The 27,113-nt window shown below is 38.9% G+C and overlaps 1 protein-coding gene across 2 annotated transcripts; it reads left to right on the plus strand.

Moving 5' to 3' along the window:
* Positions 1 to 1,749: 1,749 nt before the first annotated feature.
* On the plus strand, positions 1,750 to 27,055 carry LOC134541011 (phosphoacetylglucosamine mutase). Of its 2 annotated transcripts, XM_063384136.1 has the most exons (12): positions 1,750 to 2,014; positions 3,370 to 3,440; positions 4,558 to 4,687; positions 6,326 to 6,421; positions 8,438 to 8,630; positions 10,140 to 10,289; positions 11,129 to 11,297; positions 13,045 to 13,157; positions 15,959 to 16,116; positions 18,959 to 19,151; positions 21,291 to 21,406; positions 23,311 to 27,055. In XM_063384136.1, the coding sequence occupies exons 1-12, from the start codon at positions 1,908 to 1,910 to the stop codon at positions 23,447 to 23,449; spliced, it is 1,635 nt and encodes a 544-aa protein (XP_063240206.1). In that variant the 5' UTR covers positions 1,750 to 1,907; the 3' UTR covers positions 23,450 to 27,055. The 2 variants fall into 2 exon arrangements, with proteins under 2 accessions (XP_063240206.1, XP_063240207.1); XM_063384137.1 differs by lacking the exon at positions 6,326 to 6,421 and having other exon boundaries at positions 1,797 to 2,014.
* The last annotated feature ends 58 nt before the right edge of the window (positions 27,056 to 27,113 follow it).

Here is a 27,113-nt window from a genome sequence, read left to right on the forward strand (position 1 = left end):
AGCGGTGGACGGGGGGAAGCAGATAGATGCAATCTTTATAGATTTTGAAAAGGCGTTTGATAAGGTCCCCCATAGGAGGTTAATGGAAAAGGTTGAGTTGCTGGTGAGGGATGGAAGGGTGGTAAACTGGGTGGGTGATTTCCTGAGGAATAGAAGACAAAGAGTGAGAGTGGGTGAGGAAAGCTCCGAGGAGGGGGAAGTGACGTCGGGGGTGCCACAGGGGAGTGTGCTGGGGCCTCTGTTGTTCACAATTATGATAAACGATCTGGGGGAGGGCATGAAAGCCAGATGGAGGCTATTTGCAGATGACTGTGTAGTGTATGAGGTTGTGGGGGAAGGGGGATGTTTAACAGAGGACTTGATAAGGTTGGAGCAATGGACGGAGAAAAATGGAATGTCCTTGAATGTTGGTAAGACAAAAGTTGTCAGATTTACAAAGAGGAGGAAAGTCACACGAAATGTATATTACTGGAAGGGGCAGGAGATAAGAGAGGCAGCAGGATATAAGTACCTGGGGGTGACACTGAAAAATGACCTAGGATGGGCGGAGCACATAGAGGGGGTGGTCAGGAGGGGAAGGCAGGCGCTGGGGTTGCTTGGTAGGACCCTGCAGGGAGCTGGGAGGAGGACAAAGGAGAAGGCATACTCCACATTGGTCAGGCCAATGTTGGAGTATGCGGCGGCGGTCTGGGACCCCTACCTGGTGACTGAGGTGAAGGAGCTGGAAGGGGTGCAGCGCAGAGCGGCTAGGTGGGTGATGGGAATGTGGAGAAGGAGGGAGGGGCAGGATGGGAAACTGCATAGCCCAACGGAAATGATTAAGGAGTTGGGGTGGGAAACGTTACAGAGGAGAAGAAGAGTGGAAAGGTTGGTCAGGATGTTCAAGGTGCTGAAGGGGGAAGGGGGATGGGGGCAATTGGGAAGCAAAGTACATAGAGGGGAGTACAGAGGACGAAGAGACCACAGATGTAAGCTCCAGAGGGTGTGGAGGCGGACAGAGAGAGGGCGGAACACCTTCCTGGTGAGGACGGGGAGGGAGTGGAATGGGCTGGGGGAGGAAATGGTGGAGGTCAGGGATGGGAGGGAGCTGAGGAGAAAGCTGATGGAGGGGGGGGGAGAGGGGAGTGAGTGGGAGTTCTTGCCACCGGGTGAAAGCCCAATTGCAGGTTAAGTAATAATAATAATAATAATACAGCACTGTATTATGGCACAATATAAGAAATAAAAGAAAGTGGATCTTTACAAGGAAATGTTAGCATAAATGTAAATATTATGTAATTAATTGCCTGCAGAGTAGTGTGATTACGTTTAGTCATAGACTAAACAAAGGAAATAAAGAAAATGGACACATATGTGTAATATTTAATACTTCTTAGATATTGGGGTTTTTCAGCTTAAAGTTACATGTAATTATGGAGCTATGAATTGTGAGGAGACTGCAAGTTGTACTGCAGTTGAAGTTTCTTTTTATTCTCACCATTGCCATATTGTCCCCCACCCCTCCCAAAACGTAGTGGAAATGGTTCTTGCTAACTTCTCATGATGGTTGGTAAGTATGAAAGAATCTTCATCGTTTTCATTTTAATCAAAAGAAGTAATTTAAACCATTTGCACAATCCAAAACATTGCATTTCAGCCTATGTTTTGGGCGTCTTACCAACATGGTGGAACAATTAGTTGAAGAAATAAAACCAACTTCATCACAGCCGGGTGCGGACTCCATGCAATAAATCTATGGAGGCCATTGTATTTTTTTTTTTATTTTTTTTTAAAGTATACAAACAGGTTTTTTTTTTTTTTAAATGTAGGTTGTCTGCTTTTCTTTTCTTTCACCATTCAGCATTCACACATCTCACATATCCTTTGCGTGTGATCTTGATTTTTAGTGCTTTAATATCGCTTTTTGAATGGGGCCGTCAAATTGTTTTATTGAAGCGGCTCAAGTCGGCCGTAATAAGTTTGCTAGGAAAGTAGATAAAGACGTTCATTATGGCACAGCTGGCTTCAGAGAAAAGTAAGTAACTCCCAATAATGATGTTCATTCCTTAGTTTCCTTGGACGAGGGTCCATTGAAGAAGCACGTGATGAGAAAAGCATTTAACGTGCCGGAATGATAAGTTTCATTAGCAAAACAGGCCTATTAAATCCATAATTACACCAGAAAAAAAAGAAACATCCAACACCTCTCGAGGCAGTGTTGCGTATGAATTTAAATTGAGCCGGACAGCTGGCATCTAGTAAAATGTAGGAGGCTGCAGGGTGTTTGGAGTTAACCTCTAATAAAATGAATGTTATTTGTTAGACTTTTACCTTGAAAATAAAATGTAGGTGCGTAACATATCAAAACAATAATAACCAACATTTAAATTGGTCATATATTAGAGAAGTAACTTTCTGTAAATAGTATGTATATTATAAATAAAAGTATTAAATCAAAATATTCAGAAATATCAAATGTCTAAAAGTTCTTCGCAGATTGCTTTGAAATTTTAACACAAAGTTGCATTTGAATGTGTTTTTTTTAATGTTTTTGTATACATACATGAATAGATAGATTTTTATTTATAGAGAAAATATTGTGAGATTTACAGAGGGACATATTTAGAGAGATAGAGATGCTTTGTTTTTGTGTACATACTTCAAACAAATTACAAAAAAAAAAAAATTGAAAGAGGCGTAGCAACGCATGTTGGGCGTTAACTAGTAAAATATATAATACCATTTTTGGAATATGTATAGTTAGGTTAGGTTTAGTTTTCAGGGTTAGTTCAGTAACTACCAGTAGTAAAACTACCATTTCTGTAATTTGGTTTTTTTACTGCTATCTCCAAAAACTATATAGTAGCTATATATACCAAAAATTTTATTTTTACTAAGTATTTACTTCACGATTCCCGAAAATTAATACTAACCTAACTAACAGTTAAAACATTTTTACTTTATATGAAGTGTATCGAAACTAACCATCCATTAATTTTAGTTGCAGGATGTATTGTACTTAAAAATATTACAGTTCCACTCCTTCCATAAGAAGCACAGTAATTAGGACTGAAAACCACCATCTTTTTTTTTTTTATTTAAAATTTGTTTTATGTCAAACCTGTAACTTTTACCTTTAAAATAAAAAATTTAAATTCTTTCTAGGTGTTTAGACTTAATCTGGGAGATCCAACCAAAATGTTCCTCCAAGTATTTTTTTTATACAAATCTCATGTAGGTTTATTGTGAGTTTTGTTTTTTGTCCTGAGGGATATATTTGTTTGAAAAGCAATGAATTACTTTTGTTCCAGAATGTTTTCTGTCTTGATTTTTGATTATTTATTTTTGTACTTCTGCAGTACTGTGCATGCTTGCCGACTTTTGTTTCAGAGCAGAAGTTCTCGATCACATCATTTACCGCATGGGGTTGTTGGCAGTTCTCAGAGCGAAGCACAAAAATGGTAACGCATTGTCAACTTACTATGAGTAAAAACTACATTTAGCATTTTACTCGCAAGGACGTATGCAAAGCGAAGGGAGTAAGGAGGATAATCTCCCCTCCATCCCCCCTCCTTACCCTTTCAAAGCCCTAAACGATCTTATTAACATTCTCACCAAGTATTAGAGAGAAATTGAGAGTGAGCAGCGGGCAAAGCGGTTCTGTCTCACCCCTACCCCCCCCCCCCCCCCCCCACACACACACACACACACCAAGTGAAATAAATCCTGTATATGTAACTGTTAGTGTTTTTTTCAGTTGAGGCATTGCTACCAACATATTATCTAAGAAAAGGGTGGTTCTTATCTTAAGGGCCCTGCCTACTCAGGGGCTTATCTGTGCTGGTGAGGCGGGATGATAAGCACGATGCTCGCTGGTGCTTCTAGCGCGGTGTCTCCTCTGGACTAGCGCGCAGTCTTCTTATCCTTCATAAACCCATAAATTCATTTTTATATTCCATCAAAGAACTGGACAGACACTAGTAAATAAAGGTGTAATTGAATGCATGATTACGTGTGTTTCAGATATTAGGGTCCACTAAAAAAAACTCCTATCTCTTATCTGTGAATTTTCCACTTCTAACGTTCATTGCAGCCATGCACCCATGTTTTTTTTTTATGTGATAACGTATTATAAATTGATGAACGCCGGCTGCACGCACGAAAAAGCATGACTCATTGCCACGTTCCGCCTGAGCCGAACGTGCAAGAACCGGCCGACCACCATGCAAGAAAATCTTCTATAATATCAAACAAGTTTAAGGCGGGCTTTTTAAAAGCAGAAATTTAAAACAATTTGGTTTGTCTGTCCAATTTCGTCATTTTCAAATTAACAATTTATTGACATTGATATGATTTCAGTTTATTTCTATAACTAATTGTTCGTTATTATATTTAAACAAAATATTTAAATTAAATTTGTAAAAAAAGTAAATAATATTTGAAAATTAAAAAAGTAGGTATGCAATTTTTTCATTAATATTTTCTTATGACGTTATCACGTAAAATTATGGTCCCTAAACCGACTTTACAGACAACCCCCTTTTTATTTTCTTGATGGGTCTTGTTTTTACTTGACAGCTACCATTGGTCTCATGATCACTGCGTCGCACAACCCGGAGCCCGACAACGGCGTGAAGCTCATAGATCCGCGCGGGGAAATGCTGGAAGCCAGCTGGGAGAAGATTGCCTCGAAACTAGCCAATGCCAGGTGAGTATAGATTCCTTTAAATGGTTCCGAAATCTTAGCATCGAAAGACACTACTGCAGTGGTTTTCAAACTCGTTGAACTCTTAGGCACATATAAAACTCCACAAATAATTGTATACTCACCTTATATACAAATTTCTGATGGGTATGTTATAATTATTGAGTCGAATATTACAGATTTATACTGATACAGCATCAAACTGAACAAAATCACTGTTCAAGCAAAATCTGTAGTTATTCAAATAACTCATAAATAATTTTGAGGGAGCCTTTCAGTACTCGCCAGAAATATGTAACATCGCACCTCGGTAACGAGCACATTCATGTGTTCATATGTTGGAAATAAACTTATACAGTACACTCCCGATTATCCGCGAAATTAAGTGGCAGGGCCACCGCGGATAGTGAAAATCGCAGATCATCCGCAAAAGAGCCGATAATGGGAAACAAAAAAGGAAACATTAATTTCAACTTAAAAATCTAAACATTTATGTACAGTAAAAGTTAACAATTAAAAGTAAAATTTTTTAAATGATGCTAAAATTGTAGTATTTTGCTGAATAATTAACATACAATACATTTCAGTAATGTAAACATAAAAGTGCTCAACCATACGTGTAGAAACAAAGCGCGACAGAGACAAAAAAAGCAACGCATGCCAGCCTACTGCGTGAGTTCCGAGAAGGCCTGTGGCATTTTACTGTGTACTGCACACAATACACTCGTCAGTAGAGTTCAAATTTGCTCACTTGTAATAAAATACAGGTTTACATATGTGCTGTATTTTTTCGTAGCATGCGCGGATTATCCGCGCCACGGATCATCCGCCCGCGGATAATAGGGAGTTTACTGTAATACAAAACTCAGACGTGAAATTTAAAGTGGAATTCTTTAGAATAATGCAGAGCGTTATAAATATTCGCAGATTGAATTTTCAACTACATTTCTGGACGCAAATCACACATAGTTTCCGCACCCACCCTTAGAATTTGTTGTCGGAGCAGCTACGTCAACTGTTGAATCTTCTGATTTGCAGAGAAAAAGCTTAAACTTTATAATGAAATTTCTCTAATAAAAGTGAAAAATATCTAAAAAAAAAATTCTAAGCGCGGGCTTTCTCTGTATATTATTAAATGCAAGTTTTTGAACTTGGGTGTTATTTTGATATGTCAGAATTTTCGCTTGAGAGACAATTGGAATATAGGTGATAAACTGATAAAATGTGTTTGGTACTTTTTTAAAGTAAACTGTGGGAATAAACTTGATCTGGTGCACTCATCATGTTGTTGGTGAAATATATTAAATACCCAGGGTGAAATAAGGTCAGATCTCTAGTTTAATACAAACAAGTTGATTTAACTATCTATCATCGCTATCTTAATATTTATGAAGTCGGCAAGACTATGTGCTTCTTGCATAGAGGTTCAGTTTGAGAAATCTAGACAGGTGGAATTTTTTTTTGTGTTCTTTTCCTTACAGTCTCTTGTTTCTTTCTTGAACTGGTAGCATATGCTGCCAATCAACATCCGAGTGCACTTGCATCAGAGATATTTTTAAATGCTTGTTAGTGTTCTGAATGCTACATAGGTTGTGCATCAACACCATAGCATGTAGTTATTATTTTTTTCTTTTCTTCCAGTGACGACGATCTGGAGACTGTCTTAAACGACATCGTCAGTTCCGAAAACATAGATATGTCTAACGAAGGCAGCGTGTTCATTGGCCGGGACACGAGGTAAGGTGGAGGTGTGAAGTGGCCAGTCCTAGCACAAGGGCTCGTGCAAAGGGGATATGCATATTCCATAAAATAAAAGTATGAAATTAGCTGGAATCGCAAGTTTACGACAAATCCGATCAGACGTTGTACATAGTTCCAGCTCGACAGGGTTAATAGCTTAGGCTGTAGGGTCAAACTACCACGACAACATTCACACAATGAACTGTAAATATGGCTGTCGAAAAACTACCCATTTCAAATGTGTCCATACAATGCAGTAGAGAATGCTCTTAGAAATAGTGTAGGCCATGTAGAAAGCTTTTATTTCCTGTTCACAGTTAAAAGTGCATAACAAAATGTAAGATTTATTCATCTCTGGTATTTTTGCATACAAGGAAGAAAGCTATAGATATGTTAATAAGGAACAGAAAAATTAATTATGCTGTTAACTGTGCAAAAAAAATTAAAATAATATTTATACTGAAAGAAGAATAATGTTAACCGTACACACTATATCTTTTTACATAAACAGTTGAAGGCACACTACAAATATGTAAGTGTACCCACACGTAAAACCAAAATTTTGTTTTTCAGCAAAAAGATCCATGCATAATATCAATATTTTGAGCATTCATACAAGCAAATGGATCACCTTCTTTTGATTGTTTAAGTAACCAACTTTATTAAAGCAAAACATATGAAAAACAGAAGGAAAAAAAATTTTCATGAGCAAATCTTAATCTTCCAATTTTTTAAAGCTTTGCAACCAATGTGAAGCTTCACATCAAACGCGAAGCTTTTCGTCACAACCGGAGCTCAAAATTAAAACGAAATGGCAAATTTCCTGGCGAACTGAAATCAAATGTTGTAAAGAGCTTCAGTCGGTACGCTTGAATCATCGCACAGGCCTACCATTCAAACACTCGGCTGGGCACCTGTCACACCTCATGGATGTTGCGATAACAATTGCCTCAAGTACAGGGAGGTTGTCAGAGAGGTGTTGACATATTGGGCTAAGTGTCAAAAGTCATGGAAATTCCTCAGTGATCTGAAGGGAAAATGTATGCTCCAGATGGGCATTATTATAGTAAAAATTTCTTCTCGGAAGTCATTTTTCAAAGCAAGTAGTTTGGTTAATTTTTTCAATTATTTTTTAGCGCTTTTTATCAGGCCTGTTATCATTTTATAGTTTTAACCTTTCATTCTGCAATTTGGAGTGAATCGATGGTCGACGTTGCTGCTTCTGCAATGAATTCTAGCGGCAGGTGATTCGTGACAGGAAATGTATCGAAAACGCCATATTCAAACACACCTCCCCCACCCTCCCGCTGAACGACATTGAGCTGCAGTGAATGATTGGGGGGGGGGGTGTGTTTGCGGGAGGAATGACAGCGGGCGACAGTGCCGCGCTCTTAACGTGTAAATAACAACCCAAGACGATACGGGGCGTTACGGCAGCGCACTGCAGTGGCGAAGTTCCCAAGCTGCTCATCATACGCTCCTGAAATAACGTAGAGTAAATCCTGTCCACTCGCGACTTCTATACAGTATATATATTCAAAGGTAGAACCCTGTTGTGATGCTTACCTGCTTGTAACATCACGACATTTCCCCTGTAAGAACAATGTACGTTAACGTTTCGTGAATACTGTGTTTTCTCGCATAATTGTCACACATTTTATTCTTAAATCAAGTTTGAAAAGTAGAGGTGCGACGATTATGCGAGAGAGAAAAAAAATTGTTATATAAAGTTATTTGTGAAAACAAAAACCCATTCATGGAAAGTACGTTTATTTAAAAAGGGAACCTTAAAAGAGAAACGCCAAACAATTATATTAATGAGTCGTGCAACAAAAAAAAACCTTTCTTCAACTTTAAATAGAAAAACCAAAATTTGTGACGCGAACGCAAACCACTTCGAATCTGTTACGTGAACTAACGCGTAACTATTGCCGTAGCACACACTTCCATTCGGTATGTATATTCAAAGGCGCGGGCCTGATGATGGCGTGCGTGTCGCGCGTCTGTGCCCAGGCCCAGCAGCCCGCGCCTGGCCGCCGCGGCAGTGTCGGGCGTCACGGCAATGTGCGGCCGGGCTCAGGACTACGCCGTGGTCACCACGCCCATGCTGCACTTCTTCGTGGCGTGCCGCAACGCCGGCGCGGAGGCGACGGAGGGTGCGTACCGCGCCAAGCTGTCCGCCGCCTTCAACAAGCTCTGTGCCCGGGTGAGCGGCCTTGGGAGTCCGTAGAACTAACACGTAGAGACTCTGCCGAAATTTCGCGGTTTCAAAGGCCTTCAGGACAGACTGCACGCACACCCCTGCACACTCTCGGGGCGAACAAACGCGAGTTCGTTGGCTGCCGACTTGCGAGTCGTGTCTCGGCTGGTTCGTCCGTGGTTCGATCCTTCTTTTGGTTTGAAGGGGTATATAACTGGTTTGAGATTCGTCCAGACGAACATGTAAGCCAATAGCAAAAATTATCTAAGAGGTATATGTGTTTGACTTCTAGCCTATCGCCGAATGAATCCGCGAATTTTGCAGGTCTCTACTAATACGTCAAACAAAATCACTCCATACAATACAAATGAAATGATTTCTACCCAAACGTACTTGAATAAGTATAATAAAGTAAGAAAAAGATCAGGAAGCATCAAAAGAACTCATACATAACGAAGTTAGTGTACTTTATTAGAAACAAATTTCAGTGATAAAATGCGTGAATTGTAACGTAATAAATCATTGGAAAGGACTCATGTGTGTGTAAATGTTGTCTACTTGAACATATTAATGTGAAATAACCGAAATAATTTTAAATGATACAAATAGAAATTAAATAAATCCAATTATAACGAAATGAGCCGGAAAAGAAATACTACAAGAAACAAAATCACTCCATACTCCCGGCCGTTCAGGTTCACTCTCTGCTTTCAACGTACAGTAAACTCCCTATTATCCGCACATGCTACGAAAAAATACAGCACACATGTAAATCTGTATTTTATTACAAGTGAGCAAATTTGAACTCCACTGACGAGTGTATTGTGTGCAGTATACAGTAAAACGCCACAGGCCTTCTCGGAACTCACGCAGTAGGCTGGCAAGCGTAGCTATTTTTGTCTCTGTCGCGCTTTGTTTCTAGTTGTATGGTTGAGCACTTTCATGTTTACATTACTGAAATGTATTGTATGTTAATTAATCAGTATAATACTAAAATTTTGGCATCATTTAAATTTTTTTACTTTTAATTGTAATGTTTACTGTACATAAATGTTTAGATTTTTAAGTTAAAATTAATGTTTCCTTTTTTGTTACCCATTTTCTGCTTTTTTGCGGATTATCCGCGATTTTCATTATCTGCGGTGGCCCTGCCACTTAATTTTGTGGATAATCGGGAGTGTACTGTACATTATTCAGTTTAAAAAAAAAAGGAAGAATTTATTAATGCAATCTATTTAGTACATATATTTGGATACAAACTTCATGCTAAAGAAATAAAATTTATTGATTTTAAAACACTATTTAAAGATTATTTTTTTGTGTGTTCTCAAGTCAATTTTAGATTAAAAATCCTGATCAATTTCATGATTTTTACTTTCATTTTGGTGCTTTATGTTGTAGTAACTTTTATTTCGGAGTTAGTGTGTGGTTTATTGACATGCTTTTCAGTGCTATATCGATTTTATTGCAACCCATCATATGTATAGTACTAGAATTTTTTTTTGTTTTTTTCAGGTGAAACCGAGTGGGCATTACAAGCCCCACGTAGTCTTTGACGGAGCGAACGGTGTCGGCGCGTTGAAGATGAAAGAGCTTGCGGGATACTTATCGAACAATCTCACCGTTGACATCCACAACGAAGGGAGCGGCAAGCTAAATCACATGGTAACACACATGTTAGTGTGCGCAGAGCTTTAGGCCTGGTTTATAAACTACGCAAGAAATGCTATATGCAAAATGTTTAGAAATCACATTTAGAGTACCTGTTCATAATCTACACAATGTACAATATCGCAATGCAAGTGTTGTTTAACTTCCAACTTTCTTGCGTTTAGGCTTTTTTTTTTTTTTTTTTACGGCCATAGATGAAGAAAAGTTCCGACAACTTCTGAAAAAGGTGCAGACGTAAAAGTGAAAAAAAGCCTATGATGTTCTTTTTATTTTAGATGTCAGTTTACACTTTTGATGGTTTTACACATTGATAGAAAATAACTTTTTTAAAATCAAATTATTGACAATTTCTATAGTTTTTATGATAAATTATGAATTATTATCAAAAGAAACTAGTGATAGAAATTTATTTTCTACTGTTTTACATTATTTTTTTTAAGTTAGGGTAATCTTGCAACTAGTGTGCTTTATAAACTACTGTGACTTTCTTGCGTTAGTTGCTTCTTGCATCATTGTGTTCCTTGCATAGTTTATAAACCGAGCCTTATGGTACCACAATATTTATTTAAAGCGGAGTTTTATTCCTTTAAGAACACTATGTCCATCTGTGCTGTAGTATTTTTCTGACTTATTCCATCCAAAGAATTTTCTGTAAGATATAAGCTGATCTTAGCTTGTTTTCTTTTTGTCTGCATAGTCATCTTTTTGGTTCAGCGTGAGGTTTCTTGTGACGTAGGGTGTAACGATTTAAATCAATAAGAAAGGAACTTGGAAGGGTTTGGTCGCCGGCCGTCAGTGGCAGACGCGTGGGCTGTGAGGTGCGGTGGTTGCAGTGCGGGGCGGACTACGTGAAGGTCCAGCAGAGAGCGCCCGAAGGAGTGCCGGCATCTCCCGGGGCCCGCTGCGTGTCCGTGGACGGAGACGCAGACCGCCTCGTGTACTTCTTCACCGGCGAGGACGGCGCGTTTCACCTGCTCGACGGCGACCGGATAGCCACTCTCGGTGAGTGGAGTCTGGTCTCATTCCCTCTCTCTCCCTCCCTCTCTCACCTCCCTCTCTCACCTCCCTCTCCCTCTCTCTCTCCCCATCTCCCTCCCTCTCTCCCCATCTCCCTCCCTCTCCCTCTTTCTCTCTCCGTCTCCATCTCCCTCTCTCTCCCTCTTTCTCTCCCTTTTCTCTCCCCTCATTCCCTCTCACCCTCTCTCTTTCTCCCTCTCTTTTTCCCTCTCTCTTTCTCCCTCTCTCTCCCTCTCCCCCTCTCTCCTCTTTTCTCCCCCTCCCCCTCTTTTCTCCCCCTCTTTTCTCCCTCCCTCTCCCCCCTCCATCTATCTCTCCCTCCCCCCTCTCTCCCCCCCTCTCTCTCTGTGTACAGTGTTCCTGCATACAGGAAAATTCAGGGAACTGAAAAGGTGTCTTGAAACCCCTGGAAATACAGGAAAATTGAAAATACCTTTGTTACAGACAGTGTCAGTAATTTTTCTTGCTAGGTAGTATCGTGATCATTTATTAGTCTCATCATCAACTGCTTTCAGCCTGTGGCTGGGTCAGCAAAGTAAATTTTCTTTATCTTCCTATGTCACACAACCAATTTTCCTCTTTAAATCTGTTCCGTTCTTCTCCTCACTTCCATTATTCAAAATAACTCCAATTGTGCCTGACATTTCATGTAATCATTCAATAAAATTATAAAATCATTAGTAATAACAAGCATGTTTTGAACAGAACTACTCATAAATAAGTAAAAATGTATTACAGTTAAACCTCATTAATCCTGACTAACTGGGACCAAAGTCAATCCGAACAATCGAAATTGCAGATAATCCAGGTTATGTGGCTAATAAGCAAAACAAGATTCTTAAATAAGCAGACTTAATGTTTTTTATAATAAAAATTAAGTTTTGTAACAAAAATACTTAGTATACATGCCCTAAATTGTTTACAAGACATTATTTATGTATATATAATATATATATATATATATATATATATATAATTTTTCTCATCATTTCTTCTGTGCCAGGCTGATGCTCCAAGTACATCATGATGTTTGTTCAGCTGGTGGCTTTCTTAAACTCATCAAAAAGCATTTTATTACCATAATGCTCCAATCAATCAAACTAAAAAGTGAATATTTGGCATATTTATAGTTAAGTTCTTGCTAATGTAGTTAAAAAAATTTATGTGAACGTTGAATCAAAAGTTTACAAATCTGATCCAGATTTTCTTGAGATCCGGATAAACGAGGTTTTACTGTACTTAATAATTAAAGCCAATAAAGCATATTTTGTCGTTAAAAATAGTGGTTTTCATCTTAATTGTCATTAAAACACGAGTAATTATAAGTACATATCAAGCACAATTATGTTGATCAAATGCTTCAACTTTTCTTAGTAATTTACATCATATTTGAACATAAACGATTACTGTGTTCTATCGCATAATCGTACCCGTATCTGACCCCTATACCACTATACCACTAAACCCCTAAACCCCTAAACCCAAAAACTTCAAAACCTCTAAACCCCAGAACCCCTGAACCCCTGAACCCCAGAACCCCTGAACCCCTGAACCCCTGAACCCCTGAACCCCTGAACCCCAAAACCCCAAAACCCCAAAGAAAATCCATAACCCCCCCATAACCCCCCATACCGACTGTCAACCCGGGCATGACCTTGCAGATCGGCGAGCGGGCGGAACGGATACGACGGCACGTGGGTGTATGTGTGCATGCGTGCATGTGTGTTCACAGTCGCCGGCTACCTGATGGAGCTAGTGCGCGCGAGCGGGCTGGCGATCAACCTGGGCCTGGTGCAGACGGCGTACGCCAACGGCGGCTCGACACACTACATAGCAGACGTGCTGGTGAGCCCGCTTCCTCACGCGACCGAGTTAGGACGTAGGACCCTGCGAGTAGACATCATAGCTAGAGACCCGTGAATTTCGCTGGTTCATTTCGTGTTATGCTAAAATTCAAATAATTATACCTTAGTGCTGCTTCTGTCATTGGTTCGCTGTTAATCTGGAGGACTGAGGGCCAATTAGAGACCCCTCACTCAATAGAAGTGTCGAATCACAGACCACCCAGTCGAGACAACTCACGAGTCAGCAGCCAATGAACAGTTGGCATCTGCCCCGAGTGTGTAGAGGATATTGGAGTCTATCCTGGAGGTCATTGAACCCGCGAAATTCACGGGTCTCTGATCACCGCTTAAGAAACAAAACCGTCTTAGTGACTTTTTTTTTCCATATCGTGGGCATAGTGGAAAAAAGTTGGTAAGTCCGCTTTTTTTGTGAAAATGAGTTAACTTCACAGATGAAGTTGTAAGGGCAATACCTTTGCCAAGAAAACGTTTGGAAGTCCAAATATTGAATGATTGTGGACGTTTTCTTCTAGCTTTATTTTGGCAAGTCCGTTATAACTAGGGGTGTGGGTTATCCCGCCGCTTCGGGAAAATAGGCTTCCCGAAATGCCGGGAGGGAATTTTATTACTCCCGAATTTTTCAGGAAATTGTTTAAAAATTTACAAATGTTTACTAATCATGTGAAAATGTTTTCTATCAATTCAAACTGTTTTTACAAGAATATTTTTTATGGATTCGTACATTTTTGAAGGGTTTCCGTACTACTTAAACGCAAAACATCTTTTAAACTTATGCCGATCGTAGCGACAGCTGTGGTGTGCAGTGAATTATGATAGTCGTTTACACATATCTAATTGGAATATAAAAAACGTACATGGAGTACCTTAAATATTGTATGCGTTCATAAATATATTTCTTCAAGGGTACAAATTTGCAAGATACGTGAATAGTCATTTATATAACGTTATTGCTGTCACCATCGAATACTTAACCTAAAACCACTGTGTGTCCGTAGACACAAACAAAACATGCGCAATCCAACCTTTTCGCCAAAGATATAAGAAATACTACATAACGAAGCGTAACCGTTCTCATTACTTGATAGCAGTGGCGATGTAGAGAACTGTATTGGCACTTTGAAAAATATGAAATCACGTAGTTTTACACCACCGCTCATGAGTATCTAAATATCTATGATTTTGCTTTGGGAGAAAAAAATAGTTGTTTACTGTTTAGTTTGGCGGGCTTTGTCGGCTGACGTTACGTTATTAAGGCTTGTGCAAAGTATCTGTTCCTATTTTCGATGCCGTTGTATATTAAAACAAACTAGCAGCCTACAAATAATGGAGTTCGCAACCGATCAGCCTGTTACTTGTAAACCTAAAGGTGTTTGGAAGTATTTTGAACATCTGACAGACAGTAAATCCCTGTCAAAGTGTCTCTCGTGTGGAAAATTTTTGAGATGTGAGAATGGACCTATTCCCGCTCACCCCTAGTTATAACGCTATTCTAGGCAAGCAAAACTTGGTAAGTGAAGTAACAGTCTTTTTTTCCAGAAATATGACTTACCGACTTTTTCCACTAACCCACGATATGTTTAAATTTTATTATTAAAAAATTAAGGTGTTTTTAATATGATTTTTGTATAAGTAAAAAAAAAATTATTCTGGATGAAATGTTAGTTAAAATATTCAACATGAACTAAAAATTTCCAAATATTCGCAGGTTCCTACCTGTTTCATTTACAACCTATAGACCCATGCTCAGGAGTTGACCGTTCTCTACGTCCGTCAACCAAAAAAAAAGGAAGCATCGGGCATTGATTGCGCTATTGCTGCTCCAAAGGCAAGGCCGGTTTTTTTTTTTTTTTTTTTTTATTTATATATACTGCCCCATCCGCAGTTTTCACCAAATGGGATTTGGAATTAGATGCAAGCCAAAAGACACCCCACTACAAGAAAAGTTGCATAAGATGAGTTTGGCATCTTGAAGAGAATGAAGAATAGGTAGACCTCCAAAGGAAATTTTTGGTATTGTGAGGTGGACTGCAGCTTACCCTTATGCCCTGATAAAATGGCAGTTAAGCCACTTTTTCCAACTTTGATAGCAGTATTGTCTACAGCCAGGGGGGCGGTTATTGGCTAGGAACTACTTTTTTGCGCCCTGATCCACCTATTTTTTAGCTTGAAACTTTTGCGCGTGAACTAACTTGTAGGACGTCAATAATAGTGGTTAAACATTTTCTGAAATTAGACTTCGTAAGAATAAGTGAGCTTGCTAAACAGTGGTGAATTCAAATTCCCTAATGTGGAGTGTGGCGGAGGGATACGGAGTGCCAGCAGAAGAGGGGAGAGAGGTAGAAGAAGGTCAAGATGGAGGATGGGACGCTGAGAGAAAACGTGGGTGTAAGGTGCACAGGGGAGGAGTAAGGAAGCGAGACTGCAAAAGGACTGGATCAACGTGTTGCGAGTTGGTTGAGTGGAAGTGATGCGACAAACTCTTATGTAGCCATTTTTCGGTAACCACTGAACCGCTGGAAAATCCCTTTGGTTGGGGAGTTGTGCAATAACCAATGGCGCCCGAACAAACGTGAGTCGGGGGTGGAAAACATTACAATATCAAAGCAGAAGGCTGAAAGCTCAAGAACGACTATGAGATGGATGGATGATGTGACTGCAGGGAGAAAGAGGGAAGAGGGTGTTGATGGAGAAAAGTTTTTTTTTTTTGCACGAGATAAGGAATAAATGACGATTACAGTGATTGTAACTGTTCCACGTTGCGGTGCGTTGTTGTTGTTGCAGAAGGTCCCGGTTGCGTGCGCAAAGACCGGCGTCAAGTTTCTCCACGAGAAGGCTCTGGAGTTTGACATCGGCGTCTACTTCGAAGCGAACGGCCACGGCACTGTCATAGCCAGCGAGAAAACCTCTCGGCTCATCAAGGACGCCATCAGCAAGGCTGAGTAAGATCAGATATCCTCTGCGAAATAAATAAAAATTTCTTTTCATAAAAAGAAATCCATATACAGTCAAACCTCAATAAAACAAATTTGAAGGGACCAAAATTTTGTCACTTTGCAATTACGAGGTTTGTATTAAAACCAAACTATTACAAAATTCGATGAAATATTTTATATAACATCTCAATTAAATTCAAACAAAGTTAAAAATATTTCTCATTTAGTAGGTACATGCATAACACACCTAAAAAAATATAATTTTTTCCAAGAAAACTGGCACACAATTTTATACAACACCAATGTACTTTTAAAATCTACCTATAAAAAAAACATACCATACTTGGAATAATATGCAATTTATAAGCCTTTTTTCCCCATCCTACACTGAATGAAACAATGGCTTCAGTACTATTTTAGTTGATAATTTACATTGATCCTTTACATCATTATAAGATATTTGAACCAACCATTCTTTACTATGTGTTATTAAGTTATTATTTACCTTTGGAACATAAACACTTTGTATTACATAATAACTATACTTTTTTATTACACAAATTACTTTAGCACCATAACTCATTTGTAATTTGTAGGGTCTGTGAAAACACTTTGTATTAATGAGAGTTTTGTATTAACAGAGTTTTTATTAGTGAGGTTTTACTGTAGTGTGTTGTAAGGAATTTTTGAATAGCTGTAGTCAATTAAAAAGCAAACAATATACGTACACTGGGTTAATATGAAACATTATTAATTTAAAAAAATTAAAGTTTAAACTTTTTTAAAAGTGTGTGAAAGTTTCAAATTCACCAAGAAATTGGAAATTAGTCGGGAAAATTAATTCCTTTTGCTATCTTGGTCTACATAATGGTGTAAATATCGTCATTTCAAAATGATCAAATAATGATGTCATTTCAAAATGATCAAATAATGATGTCATTGGGAAATGTGGTCAAAATCACTAAAACATTATATAAAGTAAAACAAAATCAAATATTGAAAGAAAAAAAATCTCTTGAAGTGCATTATTCACAAAAGCCTTCAAATTAGTATTTTTTTATTTCACCATACTGTGTAGCAATTTGTTGAGAGAGATAATTATAGAAAGGCTGGATTAAGATTGAAAATTGAATAGTAATTGCCAGGGGACACAGATAGTTTCATCAATGGAGTAACAGTTGTTAGGTAGAAGAATGGTGTTTTGAACTAAGATTGTTCCAATACCTGATGCTGGTGTTGGATATCAGTTAACATTCATCTCTCGGTCGATCACAAAGATCAATAGAGATATCAGGGGTGTTGGAAACAAATAAACCTGCACTGGTATTTTTTTTTTCAAATACGTGCTTTATTTGTTTTTTTGATAGTGATAAAATGCCGATCCTCTTTGATACCAGGTCATTTCAATCACGTTTTTTTAGTAGAGGCAAATCTGAATAATTATTGAGTGTCTACTGATCAACTATGAGTGAAAGAGAGTGGTTACTTAACAATTACATGATATACAGGGTTTCAATCACTTTTCTTTTATTTTAGATTAATCAATAAAAGTATTGCATTCAACAAAAAAATTTATGAAAAGCAGTACTAAAAACTTAATGATTATTGGAGGATTTGTTTGGCCCCTCCTTATCAATTATGTTTCAACCACTTATTTATAAAGTGTCGCCAATAATTATAAATGTTGGTTGTAGGCTTAGTAGAGACAGGTTTTTATGATTTTATTTTTGCCCAATTTTGTTTTTAAAACAGAAGAAATTGGTTGTTTTGTTTTTATTTTTTTTTATAAAAGCTGTTTGTAATAGTTCTGCCACCAAAATAGTGTTAAAATTTATGTGCTGCATTTTAACGATTGAATAATTTGTAATTTCCAAGACATGAACATTCAGAACAATAAAAATAAATTAGCTAGCATTTTTGGTTTTAACGTAATTCAAAAAGAAATGCAGAATAAAACACATTAAATTAATTTTTCCTAACCATGTACTTTAGTACAATTATTTGCCCGGAAATGGAGATTCCTTGAATTTAATACATTAAAAGATTACTTTTTTTATGATTTGGATTAAGTTTTGGTTAAATGATACTTATTTCGTGATATAACTTGCATTTCCGTGTTATGCTGAAATTTGACGTGTTTTTTGGTGTTATTTCGGTAGTATCGCAATTCATCAGATAATCATGTTCCTAGACTTGGGTGTCAGTGTAGGTATCAAGGTATCGGTATCGGTGTCGGAACCCTAGACTTGGATGTCAGTGATGGTATCAAGGCATCGGTATCGGAACCCTACCCTAGACTTGGGTGTCAGTGATGGTATCAAGGTATCGGTATCGGAACCCTGGACTTGGGTATCAATTATGGTATCAAGGCATCGGTATCGTTGTCGGAAACCTAGACTTGGGTGTCAGTGATGGTATCAAGGTATCGGTGTCGGAACCCTAGACTTGGGTATCAGTGATGGTATCAAGGCATCGGTATCGGTGTCGGAACCCTAGACTTGGGTATCAGTGATGGTATCAACGCATCTGTATCAGTGTCGGAACCCTAGACTTGGGTATCAGTGATGGTATCAAGGCATCGGTATCGGTGTCGGAACCCTAGACTTGGGTATCAGTGATGGTAACAAGGTATCGATGTCGGAACCCTAGATTTGGGTATCAAGGTATCGGTGTCGGAACCCTAGACTTGGGTATCAAGGTATCGGTGTCGGAACCCTAGACTTGGGTGTCAGTGATGGTATCAAGGCATCAGTATCGGTGTCGGAACAGCATTAGTTGGGAAGGTTTGAGGACTTGACCTGCCCACCCGTCCTTGCGGGAGCGTGTCTTCACTTCGCGATCGTGCCAGGGTCCCGCCGGGGCAGCGCGCGGCGGCCGAGCAGCTGGCCGATGTGTTCGACGTCATCAACCAGACGGTGGGCGACGCCCTCTCGGACCTGCTGCTGGTGGAGACGATCCTCCGCTCGAAGGGCTGGGACGCACGCGACTGGCTCGGCACGTACGCCGACCTCCCCAACAGGCAGCTCAAGGTCACCGTCCAGGTGCGTGCCCCCCCCCCCCCCCTCCCCCCCCCCTTCTTCATCCGCCCCTTACCACCAGTACGGTGGCTCTCGGCGTTTTGAAGTCCGGACGCGTTCAGAATCGTACAGACAATTGTAGGTGCACCGTATTCAAGTTTTTTGAGAGAAAAATGTTTCAATAAAATAATAATTACAAAATAACATGTGTGATAAAAAAAAAGAGCACGCGTAACTCGGTACACTGTTGTAGGAGTGAAACTTCTTTGGCAGTTCAAACCTCGACTCTCTCTTTAAGTATGTCGTAAAGGATAAATCTGCAGAGGGAGAGGAAGTGAGAAGTAGGACAATTTTCTAAATAAACATGCACTAACAAAATTGTTACCGAACTTCAAAATAAGTTCAAACCCCGTTGTGTTGCCCTCAGCCCAAAAAACTCCCTTACTAAACTCGCCAGCAAGTCGGGGTGGTGTTAGGTACAGGCGGGTCCCTACCCGTGCTTGACCCGCTCATCCCAGCCATTCCCCTCAAACTGTCGGAATTTTTGTAACGCTTGAAAATTGTAGGCCCTTCAGCGAAGAAGTTCACTTCAAAAAAATTGGTTGTCTGTAAAGTCAGTTTATGGACGATAGTTTAACGTGACATCATAACAAAACATTGATGAAATGATTGCATAATTTTATGAATAAAATTGAATCATTTTTATTTTAATAATAAAAGAATAAATACTTGAAATTATACTAGTAATCAGATTTTTAAAAAGCAAGAATAAATAACCTTTTATTTCCGAAATTGTTGTTGTAATAAGCAATGAAAACCACATTAACTTTTCACTTCACTTTATAAACAGTCGACGAAACAGTTCACGTGTAGATGACTTGTAATTAATTTTAAAAACTGGCGTTTAGCTATAAAGTTTAAATATAATTATGAACAAGTTTTCATATAAATAAAGTGTAATCAAATATCTATCATCAATTATATGAATCACCATAATTTTTTAGTCAATTGTAACATAACCTATTATTACTGCACTCGCAGACAGCGTAACGGAACAATGAACTTAACGGGACACAGCGTAACGGAACAATGAACTTAACGGGACACAGCGTAACGGAACAATGTGCGTAATGAGACACTTTTTTTTCGTGCGTGCAGCCGGCGTTCACCGATTTATTAGACGTCACGTAAAAAAATAGGATTCGCAGGAACCTGCTTATCAGAGATCTAGCGATGACGTGGAGCGAGCTGATAACCAGGGTTTTCTTGGCTGGTTCTTCACGTTGGGTTTATAATCTATGCAAGGGACTCAACACAACATGCAACCAGCACAAGAAAATGGCAGTCGTTTATGAAGCACAAAATTTGCAAGGCATCACCAACCCTACAACTTAAAATTGTAAAACAGTTAAAAAATTAATTTTACCCTGGCTTCTTTTAATGATTCATAATCATAATGAATACAATAGAAATTGTCAACGATTTTATTTAAAAGTATTATTTTCTTTCACTGTGTGAAAGTTTAACAAGTGTAAACAGAATGAATAAATTAAAAATTAACATCATGAGCTTGTGTTCACAACACGTTTGCGTGTTTTAAAGTTTTCGGAACACTTCTCTTCGAATATGGCAAGCTAAAGCAGAAGAAAGTTGTAAGTTGAACAGTTCTTGCATTGTTTTGCATTTTTTGTTCTTGTGTAGTTTATAAATAAGCCTTACCGTATACTACGACCGATAGTTTTCCCAATGATCCTTGTGTGTGTTCTGAAATACCATCTTTATTTACCTCACTGTTTGGTTTGTGTCAGATATTGTTTAAATTTTATTTTTATTTCACGAATGGACTTGTATTTTGGTGTTGAATGGTGTGTTTGCACGAATTTCTGTGTTATTTTGGTTTCATTGCTAATAGGTGAAATTTTGTTTTGTAGGGTAAAACTCTTGAGTTGTCATAACACCTAGGTAGTTTAAATTATTTTTGGGATGCGAACCAAAGTGAAAATGAATTAAAGGCATACCGTAATGTGGGTGAAATAAAAATCTGTCCTTTGAGGCATGGTTAAATAATAAAAAAAAAGTCCAAAAATTGAATGGTACAAATAATATCGTTTAGTGTCAGATCTGTGATTGTAAGAGATGCTGTTTCTTTTCTGAACCATTTAGGATAGACGCGTCGTCCAGACGACGGATGCTGAACGTGTGTGCGTATCCCCAGAAGGCCTGCAGAGCAAGATAGATGAACTGGTCGCAAAATTCGAACGAGGCAGGGCTTTTGTCAGGTGAGGATATTTACCGTCAACTATTTGCATTGTAGGATTTGATTCTATTGTTGGATTTCATATCATCATGTAAAGTTAATAAATGCTTTTGTATGTGGCAGATGGTTTGTAACAAATGTATATTTTCAGGGGCATACGTGGATGGGTGGATTGGAGGGGGGAGTATATCCCCTTTCCCCACCGAAATTCTAAAAAATCTTTCATATCAACCAAAAAAAAAAAAACATTTAAAGCAAACAGTGGGCAAGGTAGTTTTATCTCCTCCCCTACACCCTGAAATAAAATTCTGCAATGCTTCTGTACATGTTGTAGAAGTATTCTAAATCAAAACTCAGTTTTTTTAAGCTGTTTTGAAGTTTTGTAAATCAATGAGTTTCAGCCCTATCAGTCTAGCATGTTATCCTGGGTAGGTGTGGAGTTGAGACTTTTTTTTTTATTAAAAAAATGCATATCAAACATGTTTGAATTTCTGTTACTTCTTCGCAAGTAGAACTAAACTACATACTCAGGCATGCTCTAGGCCACAGAGAGAACAGAAGTAAAACACTCAGTATAAACAGAGAATTACTGCTGATGGTAAAAAAAAAAATCCTGAAGAATAAAAAACAACTGCTTTGAAAAGGCATATTTTAACGTCTGTATCCATGAGTTTTGGACCATAGTATCTGAGTTCTGTTGCCTTAAGTCTAATGTGCTTAACTGAGTAATATATATTTTGCCTACTCTTTCATACAATAATATTATATGTGTGTGTGTAAATAATTCAAAAAAATTAGGATTTCCCAAAATTTAGGATTTGGAAGAATCTTTTTTTTTTTCTTAATGAACTATATACAAAAAAAATAAAGAGCTTGAATTACGAAGGCTACATAAAAACGGTTAATATCCATAAATGTACGCAAAAAAAAATCCAGGCTTTCAGTATGTGCTATAACTGACATATAGTATTTGTGCCTTTTAAGTTCATATAAACCACTCATTATAACATGTTTAGTAGAAAAAAGCCTTTTAATAAAGAATTAAATATGTTTTGTATATTTTGAATTTGATTAAAATTAATTTGCATTAATACAAAACAATTGAATACACTGCCCTCCTGGAGTGCGGCCAGTTAGGCTGCGTTGTTTGACGCTGGTTTGTACACCGCCCTCCTGCGTTGTTTGACGCTGGTTTGTACACCGCCCTCCTGCGTTGTTTGACGCTGGTTTGTACACCGCCCTCCTGCGTTGTTTGACGCTGGTTTGTACACCGCCCTCCTGCGTTGTTTGACGCTGGTTTGTACACCGCCCTCCTGTGTTGTTTGACGCTGGTTTGTACACCGCCCTCCTGTGTTGTTTGACGCTGGTTTGTACACCGCCCTTCTGTGTTGTTTGACTCTGGTTTGTACACCGCCCTCCTGCGTTGTTTGACGCTGGTTTGTACACCGCTCTCCTGCGTTGTTTGACGCTGGTTTGTACACCGCCCTCCTGCGTTGTTTGACGCTGGTTTGTACACCGCCCTCCTGCGTTGTTTGACGCTGATTTGTACACCGCCCTCCTGCGTTGTTTGACGCTGGTTTGTACACCGCCCTCCTGTGTTGTTTGACGCTGGTTTGTACACCGCCCTCCTGCGTTGTTTGACGCTGGTTTGTACACCGCCCTCCTGCGTTGTTTGACGCTGATTTGTACACCGCCCTCCTGCGTTGTTTGACGCTGGTTTGTACACCGCCCTCCTGTGTTGTTTGACGTTGGTTTGTACAACGCCTTCCTGTGTGGTTTGACGCTGATTAGTACACCGCCCTCCTGTGTTGTTCACCGCCCTTCTGTGTTGTTTGACGCTGGTTTGTACACCGCCCTCCTGCGTTGTTTGACGCTGGTTTGTACACCGCCCTCCTGCGTTGTCTGACGCCGGTTCGTCTGTGGCAGGCCGTCCGGCACGGAGGACGTGGTGCGAGTCTACGCGGAGGCAGACTCCCAGCGCAGCGCGGACCGGTTGGCTGCACTGGTCGCTGCGGCCGTGCATCAGGTGGCCGGGGGAGTGGGGGACGCCCCCGCCGTGCCGTGAGCACTCGTCGTCCTCGCTCTCTTCGAGGGCGTGCCTCCCCTTCCAGGTCGTGATTCTACATCTGTATGAATCACCGGTCCAACTCTTAGACGTTTTCCAATTGTTTAAACTTTCACGAAATGAAAAATATATGTATAGCGCATACTTTTTTTCATAATTAGCTGCAAAAGTTACGTTTTTTAACGTTTTCGGGTTGTACAAATAAGGAGAATTTAACTTACTGCAGAACTGAAACTTTTTTAGGTTTAACTGCAATGCCACTGGCTACTTCATGATATGGTTTGCATTTCTATCACAAAAACTCATTACATGTTCCTTGGCTGTCAAAATCGTAACAAGTTTGAGAATTTTGAAATGCCAGGTAAAATTAATTAATATTTTCTGAAAGAAATTCAAACAATTTCTTGAAGTAGCCAGTGGCATTGCAGTGAACCTAAAAAAGTTTCAGTTCTGCAACAAATTAAATTCTCCTTATTTGTACAACCCAAAAAAACGTTTAAAAAATGTAACTTCGGCAGTTAATTATGCAAAAAGTATGTGCTGTATATGTTTTTCATTTCGTGAAAGTTAAACAATTGAAAACGTCTACAAGTTTATCTGTAATTACTGTAAATGTAAAATGTTGACCTTGAAATGAGAGGCGCCCCCTTAAGGCTCGCCTCAAGCCTCCACGTTGGGGTTTTCCTTCCAAACACTGCTCTGAAAGGGTTAAGGCGACAACCCCTCTGAAGTACGAATGTTTTTTATTTTGATGTGTGACATTTTTAGCTCTCGGTATACGGCATTTGGCAGGTCTGTTCCGTGAGTGGTACGGAAGTCGCGTGGGACGGAATAGTGTTGCCACGGTGCTGCCATCTGTGGCGGATGGCGTGAACAAAAGATCACAAAGCCAAAAGGAAACTTCATAGATTTTAACCGTTTCATGAATTTTAACAAGACGGTCAGTATTTTAATAAAGTTCCGTGTCGGAAACCAGGTCCAAAGCTGGGGTTTGGTTTTTTTTTTTTCCTTTCGATTCCTTTTCACTTTTATCAAAGCAGTTTCATTACATAGTTTAACCTTTCGCTCTGCAATTTGAATGTTACGATAGTCGACGTAGGTGCTCTGGCAGAAGAAATCGAGTTGAAAACAATTTTTTTTTTTAAATATTTATAACGATCTGAATTATTTTAAAGAATTCTGTGTTAAATTTGGTGTCAAAGTTTCGTATTATAAGTGTAGTTGAAAATGAGAACACATGAATTTGCTGGTTACCGAGGTTAGATGCTACACATCACTGGCAAGTATTAAAAGACTCACTCACAATTAAAAAAATAATAATAATAATATTGTATATGTATTTACGTTTACAGTGGAGTCCCGCTTATCCGAACTAATTTAGACCGAGACCTATTCAGATTACCAAATTTTTGGATTAGCCGAATAACTGCCGTAAAGCATCAACATGCAATGTGTTATATATATAAGAAACCTTTTAGTTATCTCGTAACACATTCTGTAACATCTTTACAACTGAATATGTTAATTATTGGGTCAAGACTCCAAAAATAATTTTTTAAAACATATAAAAATATTTTTCTATTTTTTTTTTTTTTTTGTTCAAAACTTATCTGGATTTTCGGGCTAGCAGGTTTCAAATTATCAGGACTCCTCTGTTCGTAGGTACTTAAATTCATGTTAAACTTTTCTTTCAGCAAAAGTTGTATGAAACTATTTAAGGACCATGAATTTGTGTATATCTTGAAGCCAAACTCAGACTGTATTTTACTGACAGCCTCTTCTGAAAAGTATTCACTGGAGCTACCCTTGATGCCTACAAATGTTTTCTCTGTAGAAGATTCTCAAATCATTTTTTTTATTTACATTTTAATATTTGTAACAGATGTATTCTGTGTGTTATATCGTTATATCTTACTTGTAAAAAATTAAAAAATTAGAAAGATGTTCGTAATGAACATTTTTTTAATCTGGTTAATCCCGCCGTGTTCACTCACTAGATGTGTTTCCGCGGCTGGGTAATTCATGCAATTTAACTTCTTTGGTCACTCTTTCAAATAATATTTTTGTAAATACAGTAGAACCTTGATTAACCGAGCTTCAGTTAACTGAGTTCCCGTATTATCCGAGCCCACCTGATATGTCATTACCGGCAAAGACTGTTGAAACATTTGTCTGAGGGCTGTAAAGTAACCTAAAATTTGTCAAAAGCTTTAAAAAAAATTTACCTCAAAGATGAGTAGATGACATTTACTCAGGCAAATCATTTAGTGACATGAAAGAATATAGGCAAACATCAACCCAAAAAATTATACCACTAGGCCAACTCTGAAAACAAAGACAGTTTTCTTATATTAATCTTTCTATACAAGATTTTGCATTTCTAAGATTGCTGTGGTCCGCATTTACTCAGTTTTTTGAGACACTGATGTATCTGGGATTGGGGGGGAACCTAAAACGAGGAGGCTGATGCAGATCCTTAGAAAAGGTGACTTAAGCTGTAGCTTACGGTGTTGAAGGCTTGTTTGTTGCAAGACTTCAGTCTGACGACCTAGACCTGTAGGTTGCTGAGGGAACGCTGTATTCGATTCCATTTCGGACGGATTCCTCTGCCGTTTAAGACTGCCTTGTTCGACACACGTGGGGAAGACAGTACCGCACAGCCGTTCCCAGAGCTTACGTGTTCGTGGAAATTACACCTTGTCAGAGGGGCGTATCTGTGCTGGCGAGGCGGGATGATAAGCGCGACGCTCGCTGGTGCTTCTAGCGCGGTGTCTCCTCTGGACTGGCGCGCAGTCTTCTCGTCGTGCATCGAGCGGCGACCGTGACATCACACGGCGGAGAAATGAAGATAAAGGTGTAATGCAAGTCCCTTGAGTGCTTTCAAGAGTATGTACCAGGTGTTTCATGGCTAAAAATTATCCTGAAAACTCCCATTTTTAACTATCCTTAAAATACAGTTCGAAAAGGAAATATGAAAACAAAACCCCACTGATAATTTGGACAATTTTTTTCAAATTTCATGTTTTTTGGTGAAGCTCTGCACACCGTATGTGTGCCCGGGTAGGTTTCCTTGAATGGTCGGAGGGGTGTCACCGACCGATGGCCCTCGGACATTCTTCCACCCGCTAAGTCTCGGGCGGATGCAACCGGAAACTGCTGCTTGGCTGTAAAATGAATTTGAATTGGACTGTGTAGATAACATATTCTTAAAACAAAAAAAAAATTTAATTTTCCATCCTGTCTGTTTTTGCCAATTTTTATGTGGCCTTGGATCGGAGATGTGATTGTACTGACATGATTCGTTTGAAAACATCACATGGCTTGCATTGGCCCACGTGTCTTCACGCAGAGTGTTTCTGAACGTCTGTCGTCTGCAGCCGGAAATGGGAGTCCGCTGTCTTGTGTTTTCCCAGGTTGTTGCTCCAGCCAGCAATGTGCGATACAGACTGATTATTTGTTGTGATATATTTTGTGTTTATGGTGTGGTTTATTCTATATATTTTTATTTGTTATCTGTTTACATTATGGTGTTTGAGAAGTTTAATAGTTTATTTTGGTGGTACTGTATTTGTATTTTACTTGTTAAATATATTTTTATACATATGACAATTGTTGTAATTTTTACCTTCCAACATTAGAATTTTTTTTTAAGTCCATGATCCTC

The sequence above is a fragment of the Bacillus rossius genome, chromosome 17 (genome assembly GCF_032445375.1).
Source record: "Bacillus rossius redtenbacheri isolate Brsri chromosome 17, Brsri_v3, whole genome shotgun sequence".
Taxonomy (NCBI): domain Eukaryota; kingdom Metazoa; phylum Arthropoda; class Insecta; order Phasmatodea; family Bacillidae; genus Bacillus; species Bacillus rossius.

What these genes read in the sequence shown, in the direction of transcription:
- LOC134541011 (XM_063384136.1), top strand. Translation starts at nt 1,908, where the DNA reads ATGGGGCCGTCAAATTGTTTTATTGAAGCGGCTCAAGTCGGCCGTAAT. An exon ending in CAGAGCGAAGCACAAAAATG is followed by an intron (nt 3,441 to 4,557) that starts GTAACGCATTGT and finishes TTTACTTGACAG; the next exon opens with CTACCATTGGTCTCATGATC. An exon ending in TCAACAAGCTCTGTGCCCGG is followed by an intron (nt 8,631 to 10,139) that starts GTGAGCGGCCTT and finishes TGTTTTTTTCAG; the next exon opens with GTGAAACCGAGTGGGCATTA.